This window comes from Ictidomys tridecemlineatus, chromosome 4 (assembly GCF_052094955.1).
Source record: "Ictidomys tridecemlineatus isolate mIctTri1 chromosome 4, mIctTri1.hap1, whole genome shotgun sequence".
Classification (NCBI taxonomy): Eukaryota; Metazoa; Chordata; class Mammalia; order Rodentia; family Sciuridae; genus Ictidomys; species Ictidomys tridecemlineatus.
The window spans coordinates 47,527,848-47,543,338 of NC_135480.1; the positions used below are offsets into that span (position 1 = coordinate 47,527,848).

General features: G+C 41.7%; 1 protein-coding gene and 1 long non-coding RNA gene across 3 annotated transcripts in view; one reads left to right on the forward strand and one right to left on the reverse strand.

Annotated features, from left to right (window-relative positions):
* Positions 1-4,026: 4,026 nt before the first annotated feature.
* Positions 4,027-10,566, forward strand: LOC101971806 (calcitonin). 2 transcript variants are annotated; one of them, XM_040284709.2, is made up of 5 exons: positions 4,027-4,141; positions 5,254-5,347; positions 5,930-6,058; positions 8,092-8,278; positions 8,835-10,566. In XM_040284709.2, exons 2-4 carry the CDS (start codon positions 5,262-5,264, stop codon positions 8,249-8,251), a joined length of 375 nt encoding a protein of 124 aa, XP_040140643.1. In that variant the 5' UTR covers positions 4,027-4,141; positions 5,254-5,261; the 3' UTR covers positions 8,252-8,278; positions 8,835-10,566. The 2 variants fall into 2 exon arrangements, with proteins under 2 accessions (XP_040140643.1, XP_040140644.1); XM_040284710.2 differs by lacking the exons at positions 8,092-8,278; positions 8,835-10,566 and adding an exon at positions 6,959-7,157.
* The window catches only part of LOC144377086 (uncharacterized), a 78,130-nt gene continuing 69,816 nt past the window's right edge, over positions 7,178-15,491 (reverse strand). Inside the window, exon 3 of the long non-coding RNA XR_013437742.1 lies at positions 7,178-7,315. This is a non-coding gene — a long non-coding RNA (uncharacterized LOC144377086). The remainder of the gene's footprint in view (positions 7,316-15,491) is intronic.

Sequence of the window (15,491 nt, forward strand, 5' to 3'; positions counted from 1 at the left end):
ATTATTGTGAATCTGGCAGTCACCTTCACAGCCATTTTTGCCCTTCCTCCCCTAACAGGGGCTTTATTACACTCTAAACATGTCTTAGGAAAATGATTCAGAAGCGATCACTTTTCTTCTTATGTTCTCTTCAGTAAACTCGAGGATGGAAAGTTTTGGTTTCTGCCCTTCTCTAACCAGTAAAATCAATTTTCAGTAGAACTTCTCCTGTTCATTTGATAGCTCCAATTTTCTGACAAGCTGAAGAGAAAGAGTTTAGATTCCAATACTATTGTCATTGTTGCTGCTGGAGTTGATATTGTTGTGATTTTCTTCTTGTTAGCTTTGCATCATACATAAGTGTACAGAAGCAATAAATTTAACTTGAGTTCTGAACTTTGAAAGTGCTTATTTTGTTCTTTTAGGTTGTTTGTTTGCCTTACAACTGCTTTCTTAATTAACAGTTATCTTTCAGGAGCAAACCTTTTAATCACATGGAATTGACATAAGAAGTTCCAGCCAGATTTAGTCTATTTTTATTTCTAAATCAAAGCATACAAGGAGCTGGGTATGATGGTGCACACCTGTAATCCCAGCAGCTCAGGAGGCCAAAGCAGGAGATCTTACAGTGAAAGCCAGCCTCAGCAAATTAGTGAGACCTTGTTTCAAAATTAAAAATTAAAAAAGGCCTGGGGATGTGACTCAGTGGTTAAGCACCTCTGGATTTTGAATTCCTGATTCAAAAATAAAATAAAATACCGTACAGAATCTGATTTAAACAAATGGGAATAAACATTACAGTTGGAATTTATCACAGTGTTGTTTTCCAATCAGGTTTGTTTCAAAACTGACCCTGATGTCCAGATTTTAAGCTATGAAATAAGACAAAAATCAAGGGCTAAATAGTGACGTGGCTATTTTAAAATCAGCATTTTCCTTAGCAACTTTTGCTGTATCATGCTATTCAGTACTAAACTCAAGAGAAGTTCCAGGCATAGCCCGTTGAAATCTAAGAGATTCACCCACTCAAAGTTGTAAACTTTCTTAGGTTCACGCTGCATTCAGGGTGGGCTCTCAAGAGAATGAGTTTGCCTTTCGCACCAGGAGACTTTAGTCTTTAGAAGGAACCCTATCAGAAACCCTTGCCTCAGTCTTGGACACTTCCATCAGGGAACCAATTGTGCCTGGGAGAAATCTAGCTGAACAGTTTGCGCTCCCAACTTCCCCAATTTCGGAACCCAGAGGAATGAAGCTGTATCTGGATTCAGATTTTTTTTTTTTTTTGTAAATTACCTTTAGAGACTGGTGAATTTGCCAGAATGAATTAATTTTTATTCATTTAACATTGGTGGAGTGTCTACTGGTGTCCCTGGCACGTTGCTAATTGCAGAGGAAAATAACTTTTGCTGTTGTTGTTTGTTTTAAACCTTTGGCCACCAGCACAGTGCTGGGCTCTGTGATTGACGGATAATGTCGGCCCCTCCTTTTGCTGAAGGCTACTCCAGCGCCCTCTGGAATCACCAGCCTGTGATTTGTACCTGTCAAAGATTTCATAGTGAGGAATTAGTGTCTGTTCTGAACGCTGAAGTTACATACTGCAGCCAGAGACAGCGTTGCAAACCCGCAAAGTGACAGGATCAGGAAATCCGCTTCCAGAGTATACATTTCTTAACAGTTTTGCGGTCACCCTTGGAAAATGCACGTCAAGGACACACATCCTTACAAACGATTTCAGGAAGTTCATATCTTAGAAATATCTGGAATTTTAAAAAGGAAGTCATTTCCGCAGAAGTTTTTGGCACCTGAGCGCAAGTGCGTTTCCACAACAGCCGGGAGTGGCAGTGGCCCAAGAGCTGCGCGCCATGTAGTGGCACCTCGGCCTTCGCCAATTAGTCACTAAGCTGGACCAGGAAACCCAGGCCAGAGCTCGGAACTAAACTGCTGAAAAGCCCGAAGCCAAGAACTGGGTCTCGGGAGTGTGAGACCCAGTTCTGCCTCCAGGTTTCTGCGCTCTCCATGCCTAGTGACCCGCCACCCTAAGCCCTGCCTAGCGTGCTGTCCGTGTTTCCTGGCGCTGTGCCGGACTCGCGCTGGCGTCCTGCCGGACCAGTTCTTCCTTTCCCAGGTCTCGCCGCCGCCCAACGGAAGAGCCCTGCGGAAAGAGAATCTCAGACACCGGGTCCCAGCACCGAGTTTTTATTCTCTCACAATAGTGCTGTCCCCAAAGTTAAGGAAGAGCATCTTGGAAGTTAGGCGTTCCAGATGTCTTCTTGAGTAGGGAAGCCACAAATATGCGAAGGGAAAGAAAATGTGGCGCGACACAAGTGTGCCCTAGGAAATGCAGAAGCTTCTGGGGACTAAGAACAGGTGTGCGATGGTCATCTAACTCGAGTTAGATGCCTGGGGCATTCGAGCACCCTTGGGGGCTAATTTCTGCCCCTGGGTTCTTGCATTCCCGGTCTTCCCACCCTCCCGCGCCTAGTCTCCAGATGCTGTATCACAGCATTGGCAGCGTCTTCACGGGCTGCTGCGTATTTCTCGCTGAGCGCCCAGACCTTGAAATCCCCGGGAAGCCGAGAAACTGCTTTCTCCCCACCCTAGCTGTTGAGACCCTCAAACGCCTTAGTCCTGACTTTGGCGCTCCTGGAGCTCAACGCTTAGGCTGAGTAGTCTCCAACCCCGTGGGCTGCGCGTAAGTGGAATGGAAGTCAATCGTAATTGCGTGCGATGGTGCGCTCCAGTTCTTGGGAGTGTTTGCGGATATAGTAAAAGCAGACCACCATCCTACCGGTGTGTAAATGCGACTGCATCTGAGACTTAGGCAGACTTACGACACATTTGAGAGTGAACCCCTAAGGGTGCCTCTGAAACCCGGTATCTATTTTGAGTAGTGTTACTTTCCAGAGTGTGCGCGTATTTGGAGATTGTTAGAAATGTGTGTGTGTGTGTGTGTGTGTGTGTGAGAGAGAGAGAGAGAGAGAGAGAGAGAGAGCACTCAAGCCCCCCTGCTCTTTAGGCAAGGACTTTATTGCGGGTGGAGTGGGGTGCGGGCCGGAATCAAATGCCACTGGGACATCTCAGCAAACAGCAGCCTCCGGAAGCAAAGGGGCAGCTGTGCAAATGGCTCAGACAGGCGGACTAATGAGAAGTGATGGATGGCAGGGTAGGAAGAGGGAAGGCTGGAGGTCTGGATGGAGGCTTTGGGAGCATCTGTCCCTTGCACCTCTCCCCTCAGACCCAGTTGAGTATGGGAGTCCTCACGTGATGAATCTGAACAGCACCCTGGGACAGACCAAAGTGAGTCAAGGCAGTCCCACAAGGTAAGGATTCGGAAACTATCGATAGAGATCTTTCCAAATCCCCTAGGTAGACTAGGAAGCTTCTGGATCTCTGACAAGTGGAGGTTGGGCAGTGGGCTACTTCTCACAAAATTTCTTCAAGATGGGACTATGGTTCCCATTTCAAAGATGAGTACATTGAGGCTCTGAAAAGTACTTGCCCATGATCAGAGTCTGGAATGGTGCATCTGGAATTGAGCTCAGATCCCAAAAAGTTCACTTTCCCACTATCTCCGCTTCTCATGAGTTTTTTTCTCTCTGTGAGTGATACCACCTGCAGAGTTGGGTTCTTCACGGGCAGAGAATCCATCCTGACACCCATCCGTTAATCCTCCAAGCCCTGCTAGGGCATGGGTCTAGGGTCAGAATTATGTAAGGCAGGAGTCTCTGCAGTCCTGCACCCTTCCTTCTAAAATCTCACACCTGAGGTTGGAGTGGGCGGAAGTTCAAAGCCAGGAGGAAATTAAGAAGTGAAATCTATCATGACGTCAAACTGCCCTCAAATTCCCGCTCACTCTCGTTCGTTTCCACCATCCCCCTACTTCTATCAGTGACCTCAATGCAAATAAAAGTAGGGCCGTCATACTGGATGCTCCAGGTTGGAAGCATGGGGGTGACGCAATTGGCTGGGACATTGGACCCCTCCGCCCATTGGCCGCCTGGCGCTCAGGGACCCCTCCCGACCCACTGCGATGGGAATAAGAGCAGCCGCTGGCGCTGGGAGCTACTGGAGCCACTGCCCAGCCCAAGTGTGGCTGCAACTTCCGCGGGGCTCTAGCTGGACGACACCGCAGCCCTCTCTGCTCCAAGTCACTGCCTTCCAGGTGAGCCGCGAGATTCCTGCTCAGGTGGTTATCCTCCCTTTCCCTCCCCTCTCTTCTTCCTCCCCTCTGACGGCATTAGTCTGTCTAGTAGTTTTTCTCCCTGCCAATCTCAGATCTCTGTCCACTTCTGTCTGGGTCTCTTGGTTAACAGTCTGTTAGTCCGCGATTTATCCCAGGTTCTGGCCCAGTAGGACTGGAGAGTGTCAGTCCGGGAGCTCCTTGTCCCTCTCTCCCTGAGTGATTGCCGGCTCCGGTTTCACATTGTCCCACTGCACGTATGATATGCTAAATCTCGGGACACTTGGGCTCACCAGGCACCGCGCAAGCAGCAGGATGCAGCAGTAGCTTTCGGTAGATGGTGCGTTCGGTGATCACTTCTGATGCCTAGCGTTCTTGGGAAACTGGTTCAGAGCCTGGGCCAGAGCGAATCCGAATCCGGGGCAAATGGGCTCAACTACGGAATGGCAGCAGCCCTAAACTGCAAGCCCCAGTGGCAGGTTCTAGGAGTGCCAAGAGATGTCTTGGGTCCCAACTTTAAGACTCTGTTAAGCTTGGTTCTTGCAGGCAACAGAGTTGCCAGAGGGAGGAGCAGCTGAGCTCTAGAAATGGTTCAATGTCTCAGATTGCAACTGCAGGAATATTACCTTTCTACTTTTCTCTCCCTCCCTATCTCCTGGTATGTACAAAAGCCCTATACCCCAAGACAGTTCTGGGTATTGTTATGGGAACAGCTGTGTGGCAGGGCCCCTCCTAGAGTACACGCCAGACTTAGCCAACAGGTGTATGTGCCTGTGAGCAGCATTTGGGAAAGGTGGATAGGTCTGAGACCTCCCCACCCGTATGTCCTGCAAATCTTAGCTAAGATTGCTTCTCCAGCTTGCCAAACCCTGCCACATGCCCACTAGACCTCCTAGCAGTTGACTTGATTGATGAGTAAACAAAGATGAAGTGAAATATAGTGACCAGTCTGAAGCAATGCAACCAAGGAGTTGAGAAGAAGACAGGAACCAGGTCTTCTGCTTAGAAGAAGACAGAAACCAGGTCTGTGGGTTCACAGAACTTTGAATTGGTGGAACTGGTGCAGGAGATGACGTCATTTTTTTCCTTGCAAGGAGTCGTCATGGGCTTCCAGAAGTTCTTCCCGATTCTGGCTCTCAGCATTTTGGTCCTGTACCAGGCAGGCAGCCTCCATGCAGTGCCATTCAGGTAAGACAGCCTGAGGACACAGCTCTACTCCCCTCCTGCTTCCCCTGGAATCAAACAAATCCTTGTTTTTTCTTATTGTGGTATATACTAAATGTTCCTCTCTGGGGAAAATATATATAAAAGTATGTACTCATATGTATGTATAAAGTAACATACAGCTTACTACTATTTAAAAATTATATGGTACACATTTTATATCAGAAAAAGTTTCTAATAAACGTATATGCATGTATACATACATACATACATGAATTTCCTCCAGAAAGCTGATTTTAAGTCATTTGGTCATTATTAAATGATCATTATTAACTAGCTGCATTAACACTTATTGCACAAAATTCCTGAAAATTTAACCATCACCTGTCTTAAACTTTTATGAACTGGCTCCAGTACACCACCGGCAGGAGGCCACACCAGTGCCTGCCTCTTGATGAAGACAGTGGCTTCAACCCTTGTTCATTGGGAGTTGGAGCAGCTGCATTCTTAGGGGAAGAATCAGAGAACAGGAAGCCTGGCTGCTTATCCCTGGGAGGAGGCAGGCAGGGGTTGAGAACCTGCACTAGGTTTGCTTCCCCTCTGCAGTTCCACCTTGGAGAGCAGCCCAGACCTGACCACACTCAGTGAAGAGGAAGCACGCCTCCTGCTGGCTGCACTGGAGCAGGACTATTTGCAGATGAAGGCCAGTGAGCTGCAGGAGACAGAGGACTCCAGGTAAGCCTCCCCACTTGGCAAGCACAGGGCCTCTCTACCACCCCAGACATATCCAGGAAGGTGAATCCCAAGAGGTAGGAGAGAACATAATGGTCTAAATCCAGAAGTCTGTGTTCAGCAGCACCTGGGACTAGGACTAATCTGTTCTCAGGCTCAGCTAAAGATAGTGGTCAGCTGGAGAGACTGTGGTTATGTCATATTTAAAAGTTCCATTTCTGAAAGTAGAAAAGGTATGGAATCGCTTAGCTATATGAATTGATCTTGTGATCCTAGGAAGACCTTTCAGCATAGGATGAGTTAAGACTGGTAAGGATAAAGCCTGGAGCCAAGGATGGACCTGGTATATTTCAGGAGATTTTAGAAATTCAATTTGGCCTAGTTAATCTGCATATGATGTTCTTTCACACCCACCAGGAGCCTTCATTTTATATTTGCCAGGGGAAGGCAAAGCATTTGCAGGGGGTGGGGACAGATAGAGCAGTGTCTGAGGTAGGCCTAAGGCATCTGTGGAGATATGCATGTTGTCACAGGGCCAGGAAGAGCACCCTTTCCCAGCCCCAATTCCCTGTGCACCCTAAGCCTAGAAAAGAAATCGGCCCTTGCCTAGCCCCTTGCACTGACTGAGCAGAGGAATGTGTTGACCTGCATCCACCCTGATAATCCCCCTGTCAAGCATGAAGATCTGCACAGCATGTGGAATGCCAGAAAAAGTCACCCTTCCTTACCATTGCCCTGGCCCACTGCACCTCTGAGCCCTCCTAATAGAGGAATGAGCTGTCCTCCTCCTGCCTGCATCTCCTTCCTACCTCATGGTTCCCCTGTCTGGTCTAACCTTCTGTTGACTACCCACTGGGGCTGCCCCTGGTGCATGGTACTGTCTGGCATGTCTTTTCCCTGCAGCCTGGACAGCCCCAGATCTAAGCGGTGTGGTAATCTGAGTACCTGCATGCTGGGCACGTACACGCAGGACCTCAACAAGTTTCACACATTCCCCCAAACTGCAATTGGGGTTGGAGCACCTGGCAAGAAAAGGGATATGACCAGCGACTTGGAGACAGAGCACCGTCCTCATGTTGGCATGCCCCAGGATGCCATCTGAACTCCCCTTCTCCTTTATAACTTTCTTGCTTGCTTTATTCCTATAACTTGATGCATGTGGTTCTTCTCTGCTTGCTCTTCAGGCTGTTAGTGGTAGCTTTTCTATGGCAGAGGATGTCTGGAACCTCAGGTGGGCAGAGAGAAGGGAGAACTCACAATCTGGAAAAGAATCAACCAGGAAGATATCAGAGCAGGGGCAGTTCTCAGAGGGCCCTGGTGATTTCATAGCAAAGCTTTTCAGTCCTGCTTCTGAATGTGCGGATCATTTGGGAAATAAAAATATTTTTCTAAAAAGACTTGAGCTGTGGTGGTCGTTGCTCTAGCCTGCATCTCAGGTGCCATGGCGTTTAGGACCTGGGCTTAGAAGTAGTCTTAGCCCTGGGGTAACTGGACACAGGGTGTGGTGATTGGTTACTGTAACTCATCTCAAGCAGCAAAAACAAGGGCACTAAGGAGCAGGTAAGCACCTGAAGGACTGGATGCCACAACCTCTTCTCTTCTTCCAGGTAAGACCAGAGTATTTTCATTTTCTTAAGAAGGGATATTTTGTGCTGGTAACTGTGAAATGAATTCTACAGTCCTAGTGAATAGCCTTGGATATGACACTATAATTCACTCTAGTCTCATAAACCTTTGCTGATTTTTAGCTATTTGTACAGGAAAGATTGCCTGTTACAGCCCTGTGCTCCATGACCAGTCACCCTTAGTCACCTTCGGGTTTTCTGACACTCCTGGGAATGTCTAAGGGGAATGATCATGGCATTTTCCCTAATGGCCTTGTGATTTTCTGCTCTGATAATTATGTTTAGGAGAAACACTTTAGGTTAATTGATGCATCTCAGAGCATCAGCTTTCCTATGATGGTCCCATGGGGTGGGTTCCTCCCCCAGCCCTCACTCACAGGCCTTCTTTCCTTTCTCCATTCTGCAAACCAGTGTCACTGCCCAGAAGAGAGCCTGCAACACTGCCACTTGTGTGAGCCAGCGGCTGGCAGGATTGCTGAGCAGATCAGGGGGTATGGTAAAGAACAACTTTGTGCCCACTGATGTGGGTTCCAATGCCTTTGGCCGGCGCCGCAGAGACCTTCAGGATTGAGCAGTTTTGAATGGACCCAAAAAGAAGGTGACTACCTCATACTATCAGGTGGGAGGATGGATAACCATGTATTTCAAGGATGTACTCCATACTTCGAGGCTCCTTGGGCCCATATCACTGAAAAAAATCCACAAGGGAAGGTGCACACATCAGTGTCTGGAGAAAGAACACCAAGACCCAATAGCTGAAACACTACCAAGTCCATCTTTTGTTTTTCTATTCTTTCTTTGTGACACTGAGATCATTAGGCCAGGAATGCACATCATGCATATATGCCATTAAAATTGTGATTACTCTAGCCTTTGAGTTTGAAAGGTAAAGACATTATCTTTTTGGAGCTTATACTAAAATGCCTTGTACTTCTAAATTAAGAGCTGAGTCTTGAGTTCAAAAACTGCTGCCCTCTATTAGCTATAGGACCATGAGCCAGTCACTGACTCTCTCTGAGCCTCAGAAAGAGTAAATTGAGGGTTTAATAGAACCTACCTGCTAATATTAATATAAAGAGCAGATGAAATAATAAATGTCAAGAGCCCGACAATTAATAACTAAACTCTAGGTATTTTTTTTTTATTTCTTGTAGGTCACAATGAAGCTAAACTCCACTTCTTTTAATGTGTAATGAAAGCAATGTATAAAAAAGTTGCCATGGAAGATATACATATTTGCATCCTTCTTGATATGGAAAACTACCTTCTTCATTTGAAAGAAACTAAAGCTGAGTGCAGAATAAGCTCATTGCAATTATCTATTGTACATCATTTTTATATTTGATTCTGTATCTAATAAACATGACAGCATGTCTCATTGGCTTATCTGATAGCAAATCTGGTCCTCATCAGCCATTCTGTTGATGTGGAAGCTCTGCTAAACCTCAGGGGGACATAAAATCACTGCCTCTTGGGCATTTGGGGACACCTGGTAATGTTATGCCTTGATGGAACTATTTGTTTAAAGAAATGTCAGTGTTGTCGTGAACTTCATCAAAATTTAAAAAAATGTATTTTCGATATCCTTAAATGAAATTTCTGCTGCTTTTTATGCTATTTTTTCCCAGGAAAGCTTCAGGGGCCTGTGAATACATTGTTGACCAGGCTGACTTCCTTGAAGCAAAGGCAACATACTTGGGTTGGCTTCTCAGTCATGTACCCTCAGTTTTGAGTGAAACATCCATTATTCAAATTATAACCCTGTGCATATCAAAGAGAACAGCCCCAGAGCTTATCCATGTACTTTCTCTTATCTCAAGGTTTCCCTGGACCCATCTTTGTCTTTCATTCTCAGAAGAGCCCCTCATGCACCACTTAGCCTGCAAAGCACTTTAGAAAGGATGGCTCCAAGTTCAAAATGGGGATCACAATGGCCCACCTAGAAAGATCACCAATGCCATTCAGTCCAGTTTTTTATTCTGTGAGGTACAGAAGAGTATCTTGCTTAAGGTCCTGTAATAAGTTTAACAGATACTTATTGTGCACCTGTCATATGCTAGCATTATTCTAGGCACTGGGAACTGAGCAATGAACAGATGAGACCAAACTCCTTGCTCTCATAGAGCTTACATTTTAGTTGGGGTAGATTAAGAGGATACATGCTGCAGAATCCTGGTCTCTCCATATGAGGAGGACTCTGGAATGTAATGGAGTCTCACGCCTTATTCAATGAAGTGAGTTCCCACTGTCAATATCCCTGGCATCTGGTATAATTCTAAGGTCACATGCTGGTTTCACTGGTAGACAGTCAGTTAATAGGGTTAGTTAGTTAGTCAGCCTCTTATACCACTGATTCTAATTATTTTCTCAGGATCACAGAGAATTATGTTCCTTGCGTGAACCCCTCCAGTCTGTATTCAACACGATAGCCCACATGTCTCTGTAAAAAACCCATCTTTCGTGGGTTCAAAACACTTCAGTAACTCCCCATCTCACTGAATAAACTCTCGAGGCATTGCAATGCCTCAATCAAAAGCTGACTTGATCTCTCCCCACTCACAATCCATGTTTGGCCTCATCTCCTATTCTCTCATGCACTGGCTTTCTTACTTTTCTTCAGCCTCAACCATGGCAAGTTTTTGCACTTCCAAGCACTGCTGTGTGGAACACTCTCATCTGATGGTCCTCATCTGCACCTGACCTTTACTCATATGTCACCTACCCTGGCCATCCTTTCTGAATGTACTACACCCATACAAGTACAACCTAACCCTCTTCTTTATTTTGTTCTTTTTACCATTTATTACCTTCTCCATACTGTAAATTTTCCCTATTTATTTTGTTAATTGTTTGTATCCTTTATCATAAATGTAAGTTTCACAATGAGCAGGGATGTGGCCATTTCATTAACTGATATACACAGAACAGTTTGCCTGGCACAAGTTAGCACTTGATAAGTATTTATTGAATGAATGAGTGAGTGAATGAATGAAATTAAATCTTCCCTTTTATGTTTGCAGTCAACTCTCAGGTTCTCTCTGGGCCTGATTTTCTTCAGTCTGAATTGCCCAATACCCTAAATCCCCAGTAGTCACTTGGAGAGTGAATCCCTCAACTCTCTGAAGGCTTCAATGGCTGCCACTCTGGCAATAATTCTGTTTCCTGCCACCAGGCCTTCACGCAGACTATTTCTTCATTTAGACATGTCTCTGACCCAACTCTTCCTTCTCTTGATTAATTATGACCAGGTTTTCTTTTTCTTTCCATGCAGCAAACATAAAGACAGGCAGAGAGATCTCTAGGTTTGATACCTACCCAAAATTCATATGAGCAAGAAAAATAAATATTTGTAAATATATTTAAGCCATTGACATTGAGATTGCTTTGGTGTAGTGTTGCCATGGCAATTGTTAAATAATTTATAAGATTTGAGGCAATTCTACACCAAATTCTCTCTGACTCAGGTTCATACATTGAAGGCCTAACACCCAATGTGATTGTATTTAGAGACAGAGCCTTTGAGGAGGTAATTAGGGTTAAATGAGGTAATAAAGGTAGGACCCTAACCTGACAGGACTGGTGTCCTCATAAGAAGAGAAAGCTCTCTGTCACTGTCCATGCATACAAAGAGAAGAGGCCAGGTGAGGACACAGTGAGAAGGCTGAACCTGCAAGCCAAGACATCAATTCAAATAGCACCTTGATTTTGGACTTCAGCCTCCAGAACTGTGAGAATATACATTTCTGTTCTAAGCTGGCTAGACTGTGGTATTCTGTTATGGCATCCTGAGCAGATCGATAGAGGGGGCATTACAGAATGGAATTATTTTTGCTACCATAGCTTGTTTTTCATCTTATTGAGATTTTGTCTCTAGATTAATTTGCTGAATGGCTAATTTGGCAAAATTTACTTGGTTCCTTTTACTAATTCATCTTAGTAACCATTTTCATTAAATCTTCTTAAAATCATCCCAAAGGATATTCACTTTATCTCTATTCCAGCCTCCTGCTACTGATACTGGAAAATATATACTTTAGACAAATTCATTATGGTTTATTCATATAATACACATATATAATACACTATACTGCATTAACATAAATGTGTATGTCAATTTGTATAAACCATACAATACTGAGTACAAAATAAAGTTAGTTGCAAAGGACACATACCAGGTTATACCATTTGTTTTGAGCTTGAAATATGCATAACAGCACTTTACATAATGGATAAATATACATGTGGTAAAAATAATCATGTCAGGTATAGGGGTGATACACATCACATTTAAAAGAGGGATTACCTTTGAGGAGATGGAAAGGAAATATCATGAAAAGAGATATACAGGTTGAGTTCTACCAAGGTTTTGTTTCCAAAACTTTTAATTTCTAAGCTGTGTAGTGTGTATATGGATATTCATTATATTTGTGACTAATAGGAATAAATAAACATAGGGATGGGGCTTGTTAAAATTAAGGCAATCACCACAAAAAATAAACAATAACAAATAACTTTTAAACTAGCCATATAATCTGTTCTCTTTAATGCAACAGAGGAACTAAAGAAATAGAAAATGTATAATAAATGGACCATGAGAAAAATAATGGCAGTAATATATTTCTGTATAGCTTTAAAATAACTAAATTAAAGTCATCAATTAAAAATCAAGATTATTGATTTTCAAAAGGATCCAGCAATGTTTCTTTTAGTTTTTGCTTTTTTATAACTTTATTTATTAATATTTTTATGTGGTGCTGAGGATCAAATCCAGTGCCTCACACATGCTAGGCAACCACTGAACTACAACCCCAGCCCCATGGTTTTTTTAAAAGAAACTTTTAGAAAAAAAGGATTCAGAATTGGTTAATATAAAAGGATAGTAAAGGATATATGAAACAAATACAAACAAGAATAATTTGAGACAACTTCTTAGTAGGTAAAAAAAAAAAATTCAAGGCAAAATGCCCTATGGAAAAAGGATGGGTATCACATACCAGAAAAAAGAATAGAACTAAAGGTATATTTATCATGAACACATACACACCAACAATATGACCTCAAATTATGCAAAAAAGCAACTGAAGAATTGTTCTTAGAGAATGAATGTGCCCTTCTCAAAAAGCCATATACTTCTAGAATAATCATGCCAGTGCTCCACTTCAGCTGTTTGGGATCCTTCCACAAATCCAATCCCCTATCAAAATGTCATGGTAAGAAGAAATTCCAATTCTAGGCTATTTGTGCTAGGATGGAATTGTTTTATGAGAGTTTAGTTTAAAACTCCAATTTATAGTTTCCACTTATTTCTTTTGTATCTTAATACCTATTTTCCTTTTTTATGACATTAGAGAAAGATCAAAATCTTTGATTTTAAGAATTAGTGCAATAAAATCTTCATTCATCTTATTTTTTCTAGTCTATAACAATAAAGGAATTAAATTTGCTAGAATAATAAAAGGACTGGGGATGTGGCTCAGTGTGTTAAGCACCTCTGGATCCCCAGTACCAAAAAAAAAAAAAAAAAGAAAGAGGGAAAGGAAGAAAGAAAGAAAGGGAACATTTTATTCTCTTTTATGTACTAAGAGTTTTTAAAGATAAACAGATATTAAATTTCTCAAAATACCTTTCAATATCTAATAAGATGATCTTCTGGCTTTTCTCCTTTGACTTATTAATACAAGTAATACATTCTTAAATGTAGAAACCAGTAATAACAGCTAAGATTTTTGAGTTCTTACTACATGTAAGGAGCTATTCATAAATGTTTTAAGATATTAACTCATAATCTTTACAACTTTTAAAAGTAGGCACTAGTATTAGCCCCATTTTATGGACTAGGAAACTGAAACAAAACTGTTAAGTGGGCTGTCTGTACAGATATTAGATTTATATCAAGATGGAAATCTGATCTTAGGCTATCCAAATCTACAGTCTGATCTTTTAAACCTTTATACTACTGCTTGATAAACTATACTTGGTCAGATAATAGGTATAAAAATATACTACTAAATTCAATTTGTTTGTTATTTATGTAAGATTTTGTACTATTTCTGTTGGGTGTAGAATTGGAGCTATGTTAATGTTAAGAAACGAGCTGAGAAACTTTTGAAAATTTTCTGTTTTAGAATAGTGTAGATACATGGAAACTAGCTAAGTCTTAAGATTAAAATCACCTGTAAAACTTTCTGGCAGAGTGTCTGTTATTTTTTTATTGATTTTTTAAAAATAAACAAGAGCAGGATGCATTACAATTCTTATTACACGTATACAACACAATTTTTCATATCTCTGGATGCATGTAAAGTATGTAGACATCAATTCCTGTCTTCATACATGTATTTTGGATAATGATGTCTATCACATTCCACAATCCTTGCTAATCCCCTGCCCACTCCCTTCCCTCCCACCCCTCTGCCCTGCCTAAAATTCATCTATTCTTCCCATGCTCCCCCTCCCTACTCCATTATGAGTCAGCCTCCTTATATCAGAGAAAACATTCGTCATTTGTTTTGGGGGATTGGCTAACTTCACTTAGCATTATTTTCTCCAACACCATCCATTTACCTGCAAATGCCATGATTTTATTCTTTTATTGCTGAGTAAAATTCCATTGTGTATATTTGCCACATTTTTTTTATCCATTCATCCACTGAAGGGCATCTAGGTTGGCTCCACAGTTTAGCTATTGTGAATTGTGCTGCTATAAACATTGATGTGGCCGTGTCTCTGTAGTATGCTGTGTTTAAGTCCTTTGGGTACAGAAAGAGGAGAGGGATAGCTGGGTCAAATGGTGGTTCCATTCACAGATTTCCAAGGAATCTCCATACTGCTTTCCACATTAGCTGCACCAATTTGCAGTCCCACTAGCAATATATGAGTGTACCTTTTTCCCCACATTCTCACCAATACTTATTGTTGTTTGTCTTCATAATAGCTGCCATTCTGACTGAAATGAGATGATATCTTAGAGTAGTTTTGATTTGCATTTCTCTAATTGCTAGAGATGATGAACATTTTTTTCATATATTTGATTGATTGTATATCCTCTTCTGAGAAGTATCTGTTCAGGTCCTTGGCCCATTTGTTGATTGGGTTATTTGTGGTTTTGGTGTTTAGGCTGTTATTTTTTAAAAAGTTCTTAAAGTTTCCAATTTCTGCCATGGTTATTTCCCTTAACATTATTCTGTTTATTTTATTCTACTTTTTGCTTAGATATATTTTTATAAAACTTGACAATTTTTTATAAAACTTGACAATTTTGACAATTTTAAATGCATTCACATGATTATACTTTTAAATAATTTTTATAGAAGTTCCTGGAACATGGTAGTCTCTCAGTAAATATTTGTTGAGTTAACAAATAAATTATGCAACTATGAGGCTCTAATTTTATTCTCTAAGTTAATCTCTAATGTATACCATATTTAAAACATAAAGTATCATTTAAAATAACTATAATTTTTGTTTTGATTTACATTTCAACTCAAAATTTACTTAGAAAAATATTTTAAAATGTGAAGTGAACTTTTAAATTATCATTCAGTGATTGCATTCCAGAATTTTTTTACAATGAGTTTTGAAAAAAGTGATCATTATAGGTTTTAAACTTATTATGATCTTCTATCATGCTTATAATGTAATCTTTTCCCATAAATGTTTTAAGGTATCAGGAGAAAAGTATTTTCCCTGTGATGAAAAAAAAATCTATAGCTATCCATTTAAATGTATCTACAAGTAGGTAATTATGGTGATTAATTATATTATTCTTGTGTTATTTTTGCCTGGATAATTAATCTTGGAAGGACTAAGGG